The sequence below is a fragment of the Gymnogyps californianus genome, chromosome 1, assembly GCF_018139145.2.
Source record: "Gymnogyps californianus isolate 813 chromosome 1, ASM1813914v2, whole genome shotgun sequence".
Lineage (NCBI taxonomy): Eukaryota > Metazoa > Chordata > Aves > Accipitriformes > Cathartidae > Gymnogyps > Gymnogyps californianus.
This window is the reverse complement of record NC_059471.1, coordinates 122,703,999-122,721,549: the sequence shown is the minus strand read 5'-3', so window position 1 is coordinate 122,721,549 and position 17,551 is coordinate 122,703,999. Positions and strand designations below refer to the sequence as shown.

Sequence of the window (17,551 nt, the reverse complement as noted above, 5' to 3'; positions counted from 1 at the left end):
TATCATTCTTTTTCATGCTTATGATCAGAAAGAATTAAGGATTTTGCAAAATGTTAGTACTTACTTATCTCCAAAGAATTTTCTCCAGAAATCTGCAGCATCGGCTTTGGTGATACGGAAGTTATCACCCTGGAATTGGCCGTTTGGGAAAATAGCCTTGATTTCTGCTAGCATGTGGCTGAAGATGAGGGACAGCTTTGTTAGGTTTCTCCTGCAGACATAATAGGAAAAAAAAAAAACCAAAACAACCCACGTCAAATCCTTAAAATTGAATAAATTGAATCAATCTTTCAGTATCTCGTATATTCTGCATATTTGTGTAACAATCACTGTGTGACACAGAAAAAACACTGAGCTTTCAACTGAAAACACAAAGAAATACAAATCAGTAGTTTGTGTTTCCATGCATTTTTGAGGATGTATTTATCTTAAGTCTCCATGAATATAAAATACTTTGCTCTGCAACAGAACAGATTTGAGTTCTCAACTGCATATTCCAGATACATTTCTGATCCCCATAAGGATTAAGCTTGTGCGTTTCTATTTCATTTAATCACCGCAGAAGAAGGAATTTATACTAATTGGGATAGCTAATACATTTTAAAAAAACCACACCAAAAAACTCAAAATATAGTTTTATATGTGACATCAAACCTATTTCAGTCCAGGTTTCTAGAAATATAAACACAGCACAGGACTAGGTTTACTCTTTTTTCCTATGACAATTTTACTCTTTTTATTCTTTCCAGCTTTCCCTTACTGCTTCTACTTCCTATTCTCTTTTTAAATGCCTTCTCTTTAGTTAAACCTTGCTTTCAGTTTTCAGTGGCATGTTGGGGGGGGGGGAGGGAATCAAGCTTCTTTGCTATCAGCTCATTTCCATAAGCTTTCCAGACGTGTATCAGTTAATCAAAAATTATTTAGTTTTTGGCACAGAAATCCCATTTAGTATAGTGCAAAGAACAGAGCATCCTTAAATGCAAATAATCCTTTTGTATGGAAAAATCTGGGGGAGATTGTGGGGAGAGGAGAGAGAAGAAGGTTGAAGCAATCTTTATGAGAGTTTCCTTCTGGAGACTCCTTAGATGACCCTTGCAGTAAAAAAGGCGTATTTTCCCACCTGATATATGAAATAGAGATCACCCAGGAGATTGAGCAGTTTCTGATAAAGAATTTGTATGCTTAAGTATTCTAATGAGTTAGAACTGTCATGTGTCAAGCCCATTCACCTTTCACAATCTCAGGTACTACTTAATAGTGTCTCAAACAATTTAATGAAAAACATCATAAAATGTTTATCAATCATGTAATTTATAACTGCTTATAGACAGTATTTTAAATAAATTCAAACTTATTCATAAGCCCCTAGCCACATGAAAAGATTAAGATAGATTTTTACACATGCATATCAAACAGCTTTCAGAATGCTCAAAATCTCAAAAAAACAGTTGAACAGATTTCCTGGGGTCTCCCTAAAAGAACAATCAACTTAGTACTGAAGCAGTAATTATTTAAACTAAATTTGTGAACAACTTATAATAGAGATTCCTGTGGAAGCTGTATTGCAGATTTTACCATAGGTTTTGCTACCAGGAAAACTATGATAAAGATAGTTATTTTGAAAACATAAGTAATTTAAAACAAACATACCAACCCCTGATGAATACCTCTCCCTCCCCTCAAGATTCAGAATGGTTGTAGGGCTAATTCTTTCAGAGTCCTTTAATTCCTCCAGTATAATCAGATGTCTATAATTATGATGCCCAACTGTTCCTTATTTTCTGGATTTGTTCCTTGCTATCCCCCTTCCTATTTCCTTTGTACTTTAATTACACACATGTGTTCTTCATTATTTTACTCCTCAGAACTCAAGCCTGATGCAGAGAGCAAGCAACAGCTATTTTAATGTGGCTTCCTCAGCCTGCCCTAGACCCAAGATCAAGCAAGAAGCTTTCTGTACTCAGGACAGATGGGAACATGATCGGGTGCAAGTCTGAACAGAGCTCTCTCTTGCCTGGTACACCATATATCTGTCTACATTAGAATGTACTGTGCTGTAGGGGTTCCTTTCAGGTACATATTTACCTAGTGAGCTTGTTGGATTCGTGAGGCTTGAGCCCTGTAGTGAACTAAGGGATGAAGTCATGTACAGGTGCCAATCTGGGGCACTTCCTTGCCCAGAGGGGAGAGTGTGTGTGTCTGTATGCACGTGTCCATGCACATGCATTGCCTGTTAGGTATAGCTGCACAGTATGTGACCAGAACCAACAACTGGTAGGAACTGGACAGCAAATGCACAGTATAGCTATGCATCCAAATGGTTCTATCTAAATCACAAAGCCTGTTCCTTCCCTCTTTGGACAGCACCAGTCACTAAATGCATCACTACACTTTTGTTTCTTTATACAAGTTGGTTAAAACAAAGAAAAAAGTCAAATTATTTTTTGTTTGTATTTGTATAAACAAGAAAAAATGTTTTAATATCAAAATAAGATACCGTCTTTTTATCTGACTGCAAAGCTGAAACTTGAAACCGACTAGAACCTTATCTGTGCCTAAACATACATCACAGCATGTATGTGCAGCAGAAAATGGCAAATTCTTGATCATTTATATATATGGTAGCTGTGTTTCCTCCTTAATTTTGATTCTTGCTGTACCAGATGATTATCTCAAGTCCTTCGCTGCTATCAAATAATCATGACAAATCATGTCTTAACTTTTCACTTATATATTTTTTCTTTAGAATTGTAAAGCACGTATTGCACCATTTTTGCTTAGATATGCTCATGTGATACCAGATCTCAGCAACTTACTGAGACAGAGTTTCAAAGCTCAATGACTTCAGAAATGGTTTTCAAGAATTATACAAGGTGCAGAGACGATGCCATTAGGGAGGGCCAGTGATTTTCCCTACCTGTGCATTTCACTCTTCTGATAATGTCTATCCATTTTAGCACATGTACTTTTGCTGTCTTGCGGAGGGCTTTCCCAGGGCATCTCAAGAAGCACATACTCCACTTTATCCACTTGGCAGTCTGTGCGGCTCCATTTTCTAAGTTAGGATGACTCCTTTTGCTCCCCCCATACAAAGATGGAGCAGTGTCAAAAATTTTCCATCTTATTTTCCATTCATAAGTGTGAGACAAGGTATTCAAGTCCCATTTATTTGAAAAACAACAACTGAAACCATCAGCTTCAGCATTTTGGTGAATAACCCTAATGGAAGCCAAAGAACTGGTCAATCTGAGCCACCTATTTTAGGTCTCATTCCCACCACGAGACTGTAAAGAAACCAATCCTTATCAACTCAGTCTGCATCTTTGACTAACACACGCTTTTCTTCTCCTGGTCACAGTGAAGACTGTTGTAGTGGCAGAGGGACAACTGTACTGGCAGTGCGGTGGCACAGAAGTGCTGAGCAGATACATGCTCTGGAGAGACCCTTTGACTCACTATATTCTAGCAGGGGAGAGATACCTTAAGGGATCATATTGGAGCTACACCTCAAAAAAAATGCTATCCAAATTATAGAGAAACAATGGTTTTAATGCCTCAGCAGCCAGCCTTCAGGCTTTAAAATTATAATATACTTTTCACTGGCAACCTGGAGCAGGTTAGAGGTGGCATTTCTTTCCTCAGCTGGGTTACGCCTGGTACAGAGCACAAACATCTCCTTTATTTCTGTAGGGAGAAGGGGTTTCATGCTGATGAGAAAAACCTTATCTTTCAGAAATCAAAATCAAACAACACTGCCTCTCCATATCAAACTGAACTGAGATGATCACTGTCCACAATATAAAAACTACTGTGGTAAGATTCAAGAATATTTTAACACTAAATGATGCTATATCAAGTGCATTTTATGTAAGGCATAGTGTAGGTCTCTTCCATATTATTTGCAACATACTCAACACCTATTACTTGATGTTTTTCCTGTGATCCATTCTTAGCTTTTGCTAACTTTCTTTTGCCAACTCAAACTGATGCCATACAGTTCAAACCCCTTATAGAACTTGATTTCTGAAGTACCAGTTTTTCCGTCATACTCTATTATTTGTTGCCAGACATGCTTGTACATGACAGATCCACTGAAGAACCAACAAGGTTTGAACCAACCCCAGAACGCCTAAGATATAAAAATTTAAAATTGAATTTTCATTTAGTATAAACTTGTAAAGGTCTATTGAATCAGTAAACGTATTTTGGTTAATCAGAAGAAAGATGCATTTTCTTGCTTTCAAAATTAATCTGTCTTTTGGAGCTATACCTCATCAGCAAGTTTTCTAAAATACAGACAGTAAAGCCTGAAAATAAGAATTGTGAGTTTGTTCACTTTTCAGTAAATGACTATATTCTGAATCAATTTTCTCTTCAACTCTGGGGAGGGGGGTCAGGCTAGAGAATACTGCAAAGATTTCATAACTGAAGGACTTTTCAAATACCCAGTCATATGCGATTTGAAAACAGGGCTTAAAAATGGCAATACTACAATATCCCAGCCATAACCAGAGCAGCAGCAGCTAGTAATAGTAGGTCTGAAGCAGCCCTACCCTCCTGGATCTATTAAACAGGAAAGTGAAGCATGACTGGCATGCAATAACACAGATAAGTTTTGGCTGTGTCAACTTTGTAATCACTGTATGAAAGCTAATTTTACTTTTTGGAAGGCAATATGCTCTAGCAAACAGAACTGGATAGGGAATTACTCAGTGTCACTTCCTTTCTGCCACTGGCCTGATTGATGAAGTGGGAGGAACACCTGGGTCCTGCATTTACTGCCTGTGTATGCGGATGAACAGAGTAAAATACTCAGAGCGCTCCAAACTTGGAGAGCTCCAAACAAATATGTTTGGCAGAATCAGCATATACATAAATATACAAAGCAAAGCATGCATCTGTGCCCTGATCCTTCATAATTAGAGCATTAATTAAACTTGCTTACATACTGTATGTGTGTATCATTTCTACTTTCATGCTTATATATTACTACCTCCCATGAAAAACAATTATTTTTATTTTACAACTATACATATTTCTAGAAAAAAACATAGTGTAGAAAAGAAGTCAGACTGTATATCTTTGCAGTTATGTCATTCCAAAAATTAGGTTACTGCTGGGTTTCCTTCTTCATTGCATCTAGTCAGTGTTTAATCTTTCTGCATCCACATAGATATACTTTGTTAAACAACCACCTGTTGCAATAAACAATACATCAACTTTCCAAGCTCATAATATATAACTCAATCCCCTGGCACAGAAAAAGTCTTTAGAGCTAGAACAAAATCTGTTTGGCAGCTAAGAATATTTTCCAGATAGATCTGACACAAAAGTTAACCAGACTATTACTAAATAACAGATAATTCCTCTACAATTCTTATTTAGAATAATTGTACAAAGACAGCTCTGTTAGCTGGCAAAACTGCAAATCATAACTGCTTATGAACCAAGATAAAAGAAAGTTTGAAATGCCTTCATAAGGTGAATTGTTTAACTTTTAAAAATCCATTCCCCCCAAATATTAAAGCTTCAAAATACAAAGCATATGTACAGAGCTCTTTTCACATAATTAGTTATATTCAAGACAGATTTCTGATCCATACGTTTGAGTTGCAGTAAAACACAGAGATCCTACAAAATACATGTTACTAATTCGAAGGGACAGAACAGAGTCTTGTGATTCAGGTACAAAAGAGGGAAGCGGAGACCCATGTTCCAAGCTCTTCCACTATGCTCTTCGAGAGTTCAGCATTTACGTTTTGTGCCCCACGCTTCCATTCTGTGAAAAAAGCCCTTTCCAAATTACTTCCTGTTTGTATTTTGCCACCATGAGGAAAATCATAGCTGCCTATAAAGCCCCTTGACAGAGTATGCTTCTGCCATTAACTACTGACAAGTGACACAGACAGAAATGCACTAAGTTCAGGACAAATCATGAAAAAAAAAATTTCTGAAAAAAAGTGAATTTCTGAAGATCTCCAGAAGGCACAGAAACATGACTAAAAATGATACATGCTGCTAGCAGTTCACTCTTGATAATCCAGTATAACCCTGAGTCATTTATCCCCCTTCCTCTTCCAGAACTTCCCCTTTCACAGACAGTAAACATAGGAAGAAAAAACCAAAAAATGACCAACAAAAAAACCCTTAACACTGCTGTTTTAGAAAACTACAGGTGTAGAATACAGTCAGATAGTCTTAACAATAGAGCTCTCCTTAACACTTCAGAGGAAGTGAAGGAAACCAAAGGTTCCTGTCAACATGCCCCCGGAGGAAAAAACCTGTCTAGCATCGTATTTGACAATCAGCTCAACCCTGATCTGTGCAATGATTATTTTTAAAAGCTATATAAGGACAGGGTATTGTTCAGGGACGAAAGTATACGGGCCTATTCTTGGGACGAAATACTCCTGGGACTAAGAAAAAGCATGAGCTCTATTTCCTACTTGTGCCGCTGACTCATGGAAGGAACATAGACAAATAACTTAATTTTGCAGTGCTTTAGTATTCCTCATCTGCAAGCCCAGAAAAAAAATGACTGCCTTAAACATGGGAAGGTTCAGCCAATAATTCAATTCATCATATGTTAAACATGAAAAACAAGTATACAATTATAAGAAACTAGCTGGAGGCAATTACTACTTTTCCTTGAATCCTGGAGGAGTTGAGCTTATCATGAGTAGGAAAGCAGTACCCTTCCTTGAATGTCTCTCCATCAGCCTCTTTCTGACAGACACAAGGAGTATTCTGCAAGCCTATTGCAGCTGTGCTATTCACAACAGATACCAAAAGGAAAAAATGGCAGGCTTTGGGTAAGATTTGGGCAAGGATGTTTAGGAAAACAAAGAAAGTTGATCACAATGTCACCTTGAATTTTCCTCCATATTCTCCTTTGCTTAAAAATCATTTTATATTGATACACCAACTTCCACCAGTAGTCTGGTTCCTTTTGTTCTCATATTTTAAAGACCAGAAAAGTGTCAAAATGGAAGGCAATGCTTGAAGAATCCAAAATTTCGTTCCATCTTTCAAAACTGCTTATCAGCTGTCGCTGCTTCTATAGTAGGTATTTGCTGCCCCATTTATGCAAAAATAAAGAATGAACATCATATACAATAGCTTAGTAAAGAAAACGGAATATAAACAAAGGAAGGAAGATAGCCAGGGTTTCTCCAAATCTAAGACTCTACAAACTGATGAGTCTGTCTACTCACTACTCTCTCTGATCTTTCATTTATGAACTGGCATGCCATTGTGCCTACCAACATCTCTTAAGCAAAGTTCTATCCAAGGCTTATATTTGTTTTTTGCTAAACAAACACTCCATACAGCCGCAATCATGAGTAGCTCTCGTCAGCTGGGCTTCACAGCCCACGTTTTGAAAATTTCACTATTTCCAGTTCTGTCCAAAGGACAGCTACACAGCACAGACGAATGTCTCAAGGTATTCCTAAAGCAATGTAATCTTTTTTCTCACTAGTATTCAGGTATATGAGGTAACAAATAGATCCACGAAATGAAAACACATAGAGTATTAGCAGGAATTAAGCTAACAAAGGAAATACAGTCTGCATAAAGCAGAATGTGAGTTGTCAAAAATGAAAAAAGGTGTGTTGACAAGCTAAAGATCTCATAATTTTCCCCATAAACAGTTATTATCTCTATTTACTTATGCAAAAGGACAGAGGTAACAAAAAAAAAAAACCTCTAGAGAATGCTACTCACAGAAAGAAATTTGAAAAAAACTGATCTGAATATTTACAAGTATAAATACTTTGTAAAGGACAGTGAATCCCACGACATTATAAGTAGCAAGATAAACTAAGAGCTAACAGATTTATTGATTTTACTATTGAAACTTTTAATTGAGCTACTATATCATCCTTACAAAACACATGATTTAACATACTTAATCTGATACGTATAGAGATAAAAAAAATAGAGCTGGACACTGGTTTGTTTAGTTTTATTTGCTACTTTTTAACAGCCAGTTGCTTTTGCACTACGGTTCCATTCATCAGTATCAACATGTTATTTAGCACTGTTCGGCTTCCTCCATCCTCCTCCTGTAGATGTCTTTGTTTACCAAGTTCCAATGTTATTAAGTGAATACTGACTTAAGTGTAAAGCCAAGTATCTGCATCTATAAATGAAACTGACGTCACAGAAATCCCCAGGAACAAGGGTAAATCTCATTTTTGAAAAGTTGAATTAAGTCACTAAATACATAAATATGCAGAACTTTTTAAAAAACAGGAGTGAATTAATATGAAACAAGGTGGAAGCAATTAGCATGCTTTCACCATCTTCCAGAGCTTTCTTCAAGTGGAAGGAATATTCAGAAGAACACTTGGCCAAAATAAGCAGTCTGTTAAAGGCAGAGGTGTGGTCGGTGTAATTTTTTAGCACCTGATTAGGACAGTAAATATCTTGAATTTCATTGCAAAGTGAGGTCACTACTATAATTCATACTATCCATGTACTAGAAGTATAACTGATAGCATCAACAGGTGTTAACATTTCCCCATATAATCACACCCTCATAATTCTTGTGAGGATTACTTGGTTTGGAGATTATCCATGCCATGGATAAAGCACATCTGTGCCAGGCCAAGCAAAGCTGCATGCAAAAAGGGACACTTCTGTATGTGGAGCAACTCGAGTGACTCTGGAAGGGATACAAGGCTGAGTTCGGCACAAATCCTGCCACAGCCAACGGCAGCAGCCTAAAGGCCGAGGACGGCACAAGAAGGTACTGATATGACTAAATGCTTTATCTGCTTGACAGCAATCTAGCATGAGCAAAGGAAAGTGGTTTAGTTCTGTGTTGTGCGTCATCTAGTTTGCTGTCATGCAGCACCAGGAAACTCAGTGGTTCTGAGGTGCTAATACCAACAAAGCACGTGTGCCATATAGCACCCTGAGTAAATCTCTTAGTATCCGGGTCTGCCTGTTATCTGAGCAGCAAACAATTGATCATGCTTGACTTTTTTGGGTTGTGGTCTGCTATTTTGTTTCACAGAAATAGTCCAGAACATGTACTGCAGGCTTGTTCTTTTGGAATTTTCTATTCAGACTCCATTACTTCACCTTAAAACATGCTGTTATTATGTATTCAAAGTGAAATAAATTAAAGAGAGACTCTATAGAAATGAGCATGCTCAGTGACAGGCAATATAAAGTGCTTAATTTTAAATTCAAAACCTATTGAATTCTGTAACAGTGTAGTTTCTTGTGTAGACAAATCTTTCTGATTGTTACACAGTTAATCTAAAATTTTTCAGGCTTACTGCTCTCATCACATTCAATGACTGTGGAAAAAATCTGCAACACAATCTAGCCATTTCTGAAAGCAGGACTGGTAATACTTTTTGCTGACGTTAAGAAGTTTTGGCAAACTAATATGCATATATGTCTTTTTTCATATATATTGTTCTCAAGTACCTAAATCCAATTTTGATATTTAACAGGAAATGGTCTTTGGATCATGTGCGCCTCCCACTCTTGTGAAAATTTACACAAATATGGCCAAATGATGAAACTGAGGGAAATCTTACCCAAGAGGGCCAAAAACAAAATTCAAAATTCTCAGCTCCTATGGTTGACTAAACTACATATGAAACATTTGCAGACAACTCAGCCTGAGCTAGCTTGCAGCTGTGGGGCACAACTCTAATTCTTAAGTAGTGGACTTTCAACACCGAAGAGGACAGGACAAGAAAATTCTTCTCCATTTCTCTCAGTGAAACCCACAACAAACTCAGAAAGGAAGACAAGCTGTTTGATTCAAGGGCAAAGACAACAGAAGCTAGAGAAGGGAGACAGAAAGAAATAGATGGCAACATCGAACTCAGTGAAACTTGAACTAAAAGGCACGATAATGCAGAGCAGCATAAAAAAGCCCATGAGAAAATGCCAGCGCTTTTAGAGAAGAATTTGAACAGCATGAAAAAAATAAACTATAAGGAGATGTATTAAACATCAGGAACAAAAATATATATTTTATGGTTGCTTGCTAAGTGAACATCTACCCTATGCATTCAGGCCTACCCAGGCAACAGTTCCATGGAATAAGAAAATTTCATACTGTATTTAAGACTATCACAATGTACAAATACAAAGGGGACCAACCATAGTCACACATATAATCTTATTTCTGGCAATTCTTTTGAGATCTTACCTTTTCAGTTTTAAAATATTATAATTTAATTTTTTTTGTGAGTCCTACGAGGTTTAATAGTATTTTTACCAGTCAGATCTTCTGATACAGATAAGGGATCTGAACGGAATCTTTAAAATAACTTAGCATTCACTTTCATGCATGAAGAGTGTAGAGAAGTATCAAAACTGCAGTATTTTTTTTAGATTATTTTAAAATGTGCCATAACCTGCAGAGGTGCTTATTACCTGCTGTGTCACACATGATATCCACTGAGTGCAAACCAACAAGACTGCAAGTCAACAAGCTGTTCCAACATTTCTAAGAGACTGGCCAAAAGGGAATTTTCCTGGCTGAGCTGCTTCTGAGACTTGATCAAGAGACAATGCTGAGCTGCATATTTTGCCCTACAACTTAACTTTTTCTGAAGTCCTTGGATTTTACTTTTTGAGCCTCCTGTACATCATTACTTCTATATATTTGTTCTGTGGCAGTGGCAGGAGCCTCTCATCAAAAGCAGAGTTCATTGTTGTACAAAGACTAACCCTCTTCATCCCATGTATCTTCCTGTTAAAAGTATCATCATTAAATGAGTAGAGGAACTCTCCAACTCTACATCTTCACAAATACATTTTTTCACAGACCTTCAAATATGTCAAAATAAGAATTTTTACCCTAAGCCCTGAAATAAGAGTCCATGTAGGCAGCCACTCTCCTTAAAGCATTCTAAGAATTGTCATTAAAGCATTCTAAGGGTTGTTTTTCACATGGTCTAAAATACATGATATTTACCAAAATGAAAGTCCAAGTGAGAGCTAAATAACCCCCCAAAATACAATAATCAGCCTTCAAACCACGTCTCAAGTAATTCCTAGAGCTAAAGTTATTGAATTCCTATCAAACATATAATAAAAATTCCCATTTCCTCAGATGCACTTTAATCAAATCTACCTGAAATCATTCACTGAAAATGATTTAAACATTACTTAATGCTGAGATGCAGCTTGTTTGCAAATTCAGTTAATAAAAATCTCTGTGTCGCATAGCTAAGCAGTGTCACACAAATGCATATGGCACAGAAATACGCAAAATAAGATGTATGAAGTACTGAAACTGTATGTGGGTCTTAGAATAATCACTGTGTTTATTTACTGACAGAATATAAAGGGACTTTCATTCAAAGAAGAAAGTTACCATCTCTGGCCAAAAGCAGTAAACAATACAAATCTACCATATTCACTTTCATATATACCCTGAAGCAATCAGCCTCCTGTCCTCTCACATATCAGGAGCACCTCTAAACCATTTAAAACCAGATATATTGCTGCCAGGTTGTGTTAGGAACTCTATCTGTACAGAATAGTAAGGAAAGAAAAATCAAATACCTGGTTCCAAATTGTTACTTGAAATAGCTTCATGATCCTACACCTACTTACAGCCCATGAGGATCAGGTCAGTAGATACCTAACAGGACAATTAGGAACAATCTGGCACCAACTGGGAATACAGCACACACCTTGGGAAAAGCCTAATAGATTACCTCTTTGTAACAAGGTGTGTGATTTCATACTAACTAGAAAAAATAGAACTGGCTGAAATATTTCCATCAGTAATTTGGATTGAGTAAAAGCAGGCGCTAAAAAAATGCAGGGATATAGCTAGACAGACAGCTGCATTTTTCATGAAAACTGAGGCAGAATCTTTACCTTCAGGAAGTACTGATGTCAAATTTCAGAACAGAAGCTGTCTGTACAAATCAAAATAAAGCATTTTGCTTCTTCTCTCCTCATCTCCCCTGAGAAGCAAAGGAAGAGAACAAAGCGAACAAGACTGAAAAGTTCTTTGCGAAAAACTATTTTTCTTTCTTGGTCTAAAGTACAGCAACGAATGAAGAAATTTATACCCTCACCTGCTTACTAGATTTTTTTCCCCTTTCAACATCAATAAGCTCATCTTATTTCAATGACTGCATTTATGAACATGGGTCATCCCCCAATGTGTTCAACCAGTGGCGACATTTTCATATGTGGACACTTCAATATGGGAGACAATCAAACGTTTTAAAGAAAAGCTACATAGCCATGGCCTAAGAGGGATGATCTGGCATGAATAAATAATTGGGCTAAAAAAACTGGAAGCAGAGGGTAGGCTTTAAGGGTTTGTGCTCAAAATGGAGGGAAGTACCAGCTGAGTTATACAGTGGTCTGCTCTGTTCAGCACACTCACAGGAAAGCAGCAAGCAGCAAGGTGACAAAGTTTGCCGATTCTATAAAGTTATTCAAAGGCTACAAGGCTGACAGACAACTGCAAATAGCTGCAGAGTGACTGAACAACAAAAATGGCAAATGAAGTTCAATATACGTGAAGGCAAAACAATGTATCCGAAAAAATAATCTTGACCTGATGTACAGAAGGGGAGGCTCTGAGCTGACCATTGCCCCTCAGAAGCAATACTTTGGATTATGATATTCCACGGCAATATTGGCTCAGTGCTCATCAGCAATAAAAACACAAATCAAATATTATGAATTATTAGCAAAGGAACAGAGAACAAAACAGAAAATATAATTATGCCACCATATAGAATCACAGTCACCTTTTATCAAACCAGATACATAAGAACAGATATCTAAGAACTAGATATATAAGAGATTCATCAAAAGACAACAAGGATTATCAAAGGTAAGAAATGGTTTCAAACTGAGGAGGAACTGAGTCTGCTGGGACTCTTCACCTTGGACGAGTAACTACAGAGGAAATCTGACAGAGGTCTACAAATTGCGAGTAGCATAAGGAAGATGGATGGGGACTGACAGTAACTATAACATTAAATGACGCTGACAGGAAGCAAGCTCAAAAAAAATCCCTGATCCACAGAAGTTGTTGCCTAAGGATACTGTGGAGGTAAGTTTAAATAGGCTTGAGGGGAGACTGGAAAAACACCAGGAAAAGCAGCTTCACTGAAGGTTATTAGAGTAACAAAGCACAACAGGCTCAGGAAATCCCTGAGCTAAAAATGGCCAAAGGCTGGGAGAGTACTAGGGAAATGTACTATATTATGCATGCTTGCCCCATTTATTCTTCCTTAGGTATTGTCCTGGTTTCGGCTGTGACAGAGTTAACTCTCTTCTTAGTAGCTGGTACAGTGCTGTGTTTTGGATTTAGTGTGAAAATGATGTTGATAACACTCTGATGTTTTAGTTGTTGCTAAGTAGCGCTTATCTTAAGCCAAGGACTTTTCAGTTTCCCATGCTCTGCCAGCAAGCAGGTGCACAAGAAGCTGGGAGGGAGCAGAGCCAGGGCAGCTGACCTGAACTAGCCAAAGGGGTATTCCATACCATGGAACGTCATGCCCAGTATATAAACAGGGGGGAGTTGGCCGGGGGGCGCGGATCACGGCTCGGGAACTAACTGGGCATCGGTCAGCAGGTGGTGAGCAATTGCATTGTGCATCACTGTTTTTTTTTCCTCCCCCCCCCCCTCCTTTTTTTGTTGTATTCCTTTTCATTACTATTATTATTATTATATTTCATTATTACTATTGTTAGTATTATATTTTACTTTAGTTATTAAATTGTTCTTATCTCAACCCACGAGTTTTACTTTTTTTTTTTTTCCCCTTTCCTCCTCCTCACCCCACTGGGAGGGGGGAGGGGGAAGTGGCTGCGTGGTGCTGAGTTGCTGACTGGGGTTAAACCACGATAGGTATCTGCTTACACTCACCACAGAAAACAAGAACGACCATACTGATTCAGATTAAGGGTCTGTGTTAAGAGCTTAAGGACATGGTACCCTATGTTCTTAAGTTCACTTACTTCACTCCTCATACAATTTGACTGCACAAAACTTTTAATACCTCATAACTTATAAATTAATTTTGGATGCCTTGGTGAATGGAAGCATCCTGCAACTTGACAATCATTCTTTTTCACCCCCATAATTGGGATTGAAAAGTTGAAGTTGCCCAACATGCAGACTGTATCACGAGCGTGGCTGTGTGGTCCACCAGGAGAGTGGCCTGGCAAAGTCTGGCAGCAGGAAAGTGCAGGCGATGGTGCAACACTGCATTAGGCAAAGATCCAGAGAAGTACCAGGGTCATTCAGGAGCAGAGTGCTATGCTGTGCTTTAAAATGATAGATGCAACAAGAACCTAGAAGGGTACTTGCTGACATTGGAGCAGTGAGTAGTGTTAAGAGAGCTGATGGTGAAGTCAAATCACAGATGTCTTCCAAGATAATCAACTTTAACAGTGAGAGCCAAGTAAGATAGTGTTCCCAAAATTAGATCAAGAGGCTCATAGAGAGCACAAGTCCAAAGAGGATGAGAAAAGGTTACTATACCACAGCTGGAGTGGAGACATCAAAATTCTGAGCGGCAATGTGAAAATCTGTATGTTTTACTCACTGCTAAATCTTATCACATGCAAGCTATTAAAACAATACACATGAATACAATCACAACTGGCAATAAAATAGACTAAAATTCCTTCCAGTAAAAATATTTTTTAAGGCATGAAGGTTCTAAGAGTCACACCCGATTTTTATTCCCCTGAGACTAAACACTTGTGCAGTTTTGCTTAGCAATGCAGTTTACTTTGCTACTTGCAAAAGCAAACACTTTCTGTGATTACAGATTCCTGGAACGATCAACCAACCTCTGAAAACAAACTGCTTTGAAACAGGAGCGTAACGCTAAAGACAATAGTATTCTTCTATAAAACACCGAAGCATTCCAGCTCTTGCTACCAAAGCAAGTAAGAATAGAGAAAACAGCAGACACAGAATTCACATTTCAAGTTGAAACAAACAAAGAAACATACTTGTCTGGATACTAAGAAATCCAGCTGTAAGTTTGTAACCACTCTTTTTTCATGAATCATCTTAAAATCACCACACTATGTATTCTGGCAAATTCTCACCACCTGAAAATACTTGTATTAAGATTACATGAAATTGTATATACTATCTTTAGTTTGGTTTAGTTTGTGTACCCAACAGTTCAATTTCTCTAATTACTTGAATGCTGTAGCCAAATTTAAAAAAGTATATATTCTAAAGAACCACCAGGACAAACATTCACATTCAAAAACATATTCCCACTTCTGGTTTTCAGACAGTCATCCTGGGATAGGAAAGGAGCAATAATTCCTGAAGTCCACCGTGTATTTAATTGCCCTTTTATACTATGAATAATAGGAAGACTGTTTAGATCTGAAGTGAAGGGAAACAGAATTAAAAAAATAAAAGTGCTTTCCTTCCGTCTCTGGGAAGCTCAAAGCACCAGCTACCATGGCAGATGGCCTGCTGAGGTTTGGCAGGGTTCAGAATACCCATGACAAAGAGCTCCACTTGGTGTGGCATATTTGGTGTTGGAAACCACTTTCACTCATACTAGCAGTTTCATCCTACATAAGCAACATCTGACATGAACTGGCTGACATAAATACTATTGCTGTTATAAGTCATATCTGAGTTACCATAACAATACTTGTGATCAAAAGCTATCGTTTGATCTCATAGTTAAACAAATTACAAAGCCTCTATCTGCTAAACAAACTGAAAAAATCATTACCAAAATAAGAAATATGACAGCTGTCTACAACAGTTATATACTAAAGAAGCTTGTGCAGCCAACTTTAACAACATCTCAATCTGTATCAGCAAAAAGACAGCGTTCCGGAGAGTTTTTGTGCCCCAAGTCCCCATACAGCCTGCCCTGTCCCTGGCCGGCTTCCCAGAAAAAAGCAAGGCCCTGTACACCAGTTTCTACCAGAAGTCCCACAGTACTTCTTCACTCCTCCTATTCCCTAACGGCTGAAAGTAAATTTTTCATCTGGCTCCCAGAGAAGAGAGAGGAAAGAAGGTGACAGACAGACAGGAAAGGGGGAACAGAGGAGGCAAAGGCCAAATAGTTTTCCTGGGGCTTCTTGCTTCCCACCCACCAAGCCACATTCCACAGTTCCACAAGGGAGAGCCCCCTCTTTAGTATGGAAGACAAAAAAGTATCTGACATAGAGCATTCTCTTACAAAATGCTCATCCATGGAAAAGACTGAAGCAAAACATGAAACACGCAGTGCGTTGCACTCACGTGCTCTCATACCAGCCTAAATCCCACCAGATCACAGTAAACATTTGGGAAGGGAAAGAACCGTACTTCACGTTAATACCCTGAACATATAAAATTCCCAAATACTTCTCCAAAGAGCCTGAGGATTAAAAGGCCTGGCTGGTATGTCATAGTGACTCATTGCTTAAGTCCAGAATATTAAAAGGTTAGCCAGCCAGAAGAAACTTTTCTTTTGCCATGAGTGATGTTAGTTAAAAGGTAAAGAGATCTAGATAAGGTATTGTGAGAAAAATGGCAGAAGAAGGAACTGAGAAGGACATTAAAAATATTTTTTTAAAAAGGTGGGGAGTAAAGGAGGATGCTCTAAAACCCTTTGAAAGTCGAAAAATGAGAGCAGGATAAAAAGGTAGAAATGAAAAATGGAAAATACGCATTTCTGATTCTTCCTTCAGAACTTTATAGTTCACGTTTTCCTCCAAGTTTAGTCACCTTAACTGCACATATGATTCACAACAGGCTCACTTGCTAGTCACAGAAGATACATGACTAACAAGGCAGAGTAAGTTTTGATTTCAATAGCTAAGTAAGACCTCAGTATATTTGAAAAATTTATTTCAGTCAAAATGTACAAGTATGTGAAGAATAACTCTCAATTTGATTTTTCCATTTCTTGGTCTTTCTACAGTCTGGCTGCAAGCACTCTAGTAAGAACAGCAACAACGCACTAACACTGAGCAGTTCATCAACATCTCACACTAGCTGTACATAACTCTCTTGGAGAACATGAAAGCCATTTATTTCCAAAAGAAAGCCCTTAGTATATGTTAGGAACAATGTAAATAATTTTGAATTCACACTGTGCTAAGCAGCAGTTTCAATTTGCAATATTTACTGAAAGAATCACAACTGTGGAAATAAGAAAGTGTTTTCAAAGTATTTAATTCTGGACAGTCTACTCCAGCTTCACTTAAATGTTTTTAATAGCACGTTTAAGCAAAATGCCACTGGGACAACACAACTCCTTTTGGAAGAAAGAGCAATGCTAAATAAATCATACCTAATCTAAACTCTCAGCTCACTTAATGGTAATTTTGAGTGGACATGAAGCGATAGGAGTGCGTTCAAGAGAGGGATCGCTTTTCCTGGAGAAGAAAGTTGAGTCCCCAACTACAAAGTTTAATCAGTCAAAACAGAGAACATTAATATCGCAGAGGATTCCTCTGAAACAGGTGTGACCCTCTGAGCAGGTGCTGGGAGGTCACAGACATCTTGCTGCAGGCTGGGGACTTGAGTACGTCATGTGAGGTTCTAGCTTTCCACACT

The 17,551-nt window shown here is 37.9% G+C and overlaps 1 protein-coding gene across 3 annotated transcripts in view; it reads right to left on the bottom strand.

The window, feature by feature from the left end:
• CBLB (Cbl proto-oncogene B) overlaps positions 1-17,551 on the bottom strand; it is a 135,030-nt gene that overhangs the window by 64,921 nt on the left and 52,558 nt on the right. For all 3 annotated transcript variants that reach the window (XR_007766526.1, XM_050897680.1, XM_050897690.1), the window contains exon 4: positions 65-211. Coding sequence is in view for 2 of the 3 variants with exons in the window: in XM_050897680.1 (XP_050753637.1) it covers positions 65-211 (147 nt within the window). In the remaining variant the exon portion in view is untranslated. The remainder of the gene's footprint in view (positions 1-64; positions 212-17,551) is intronic.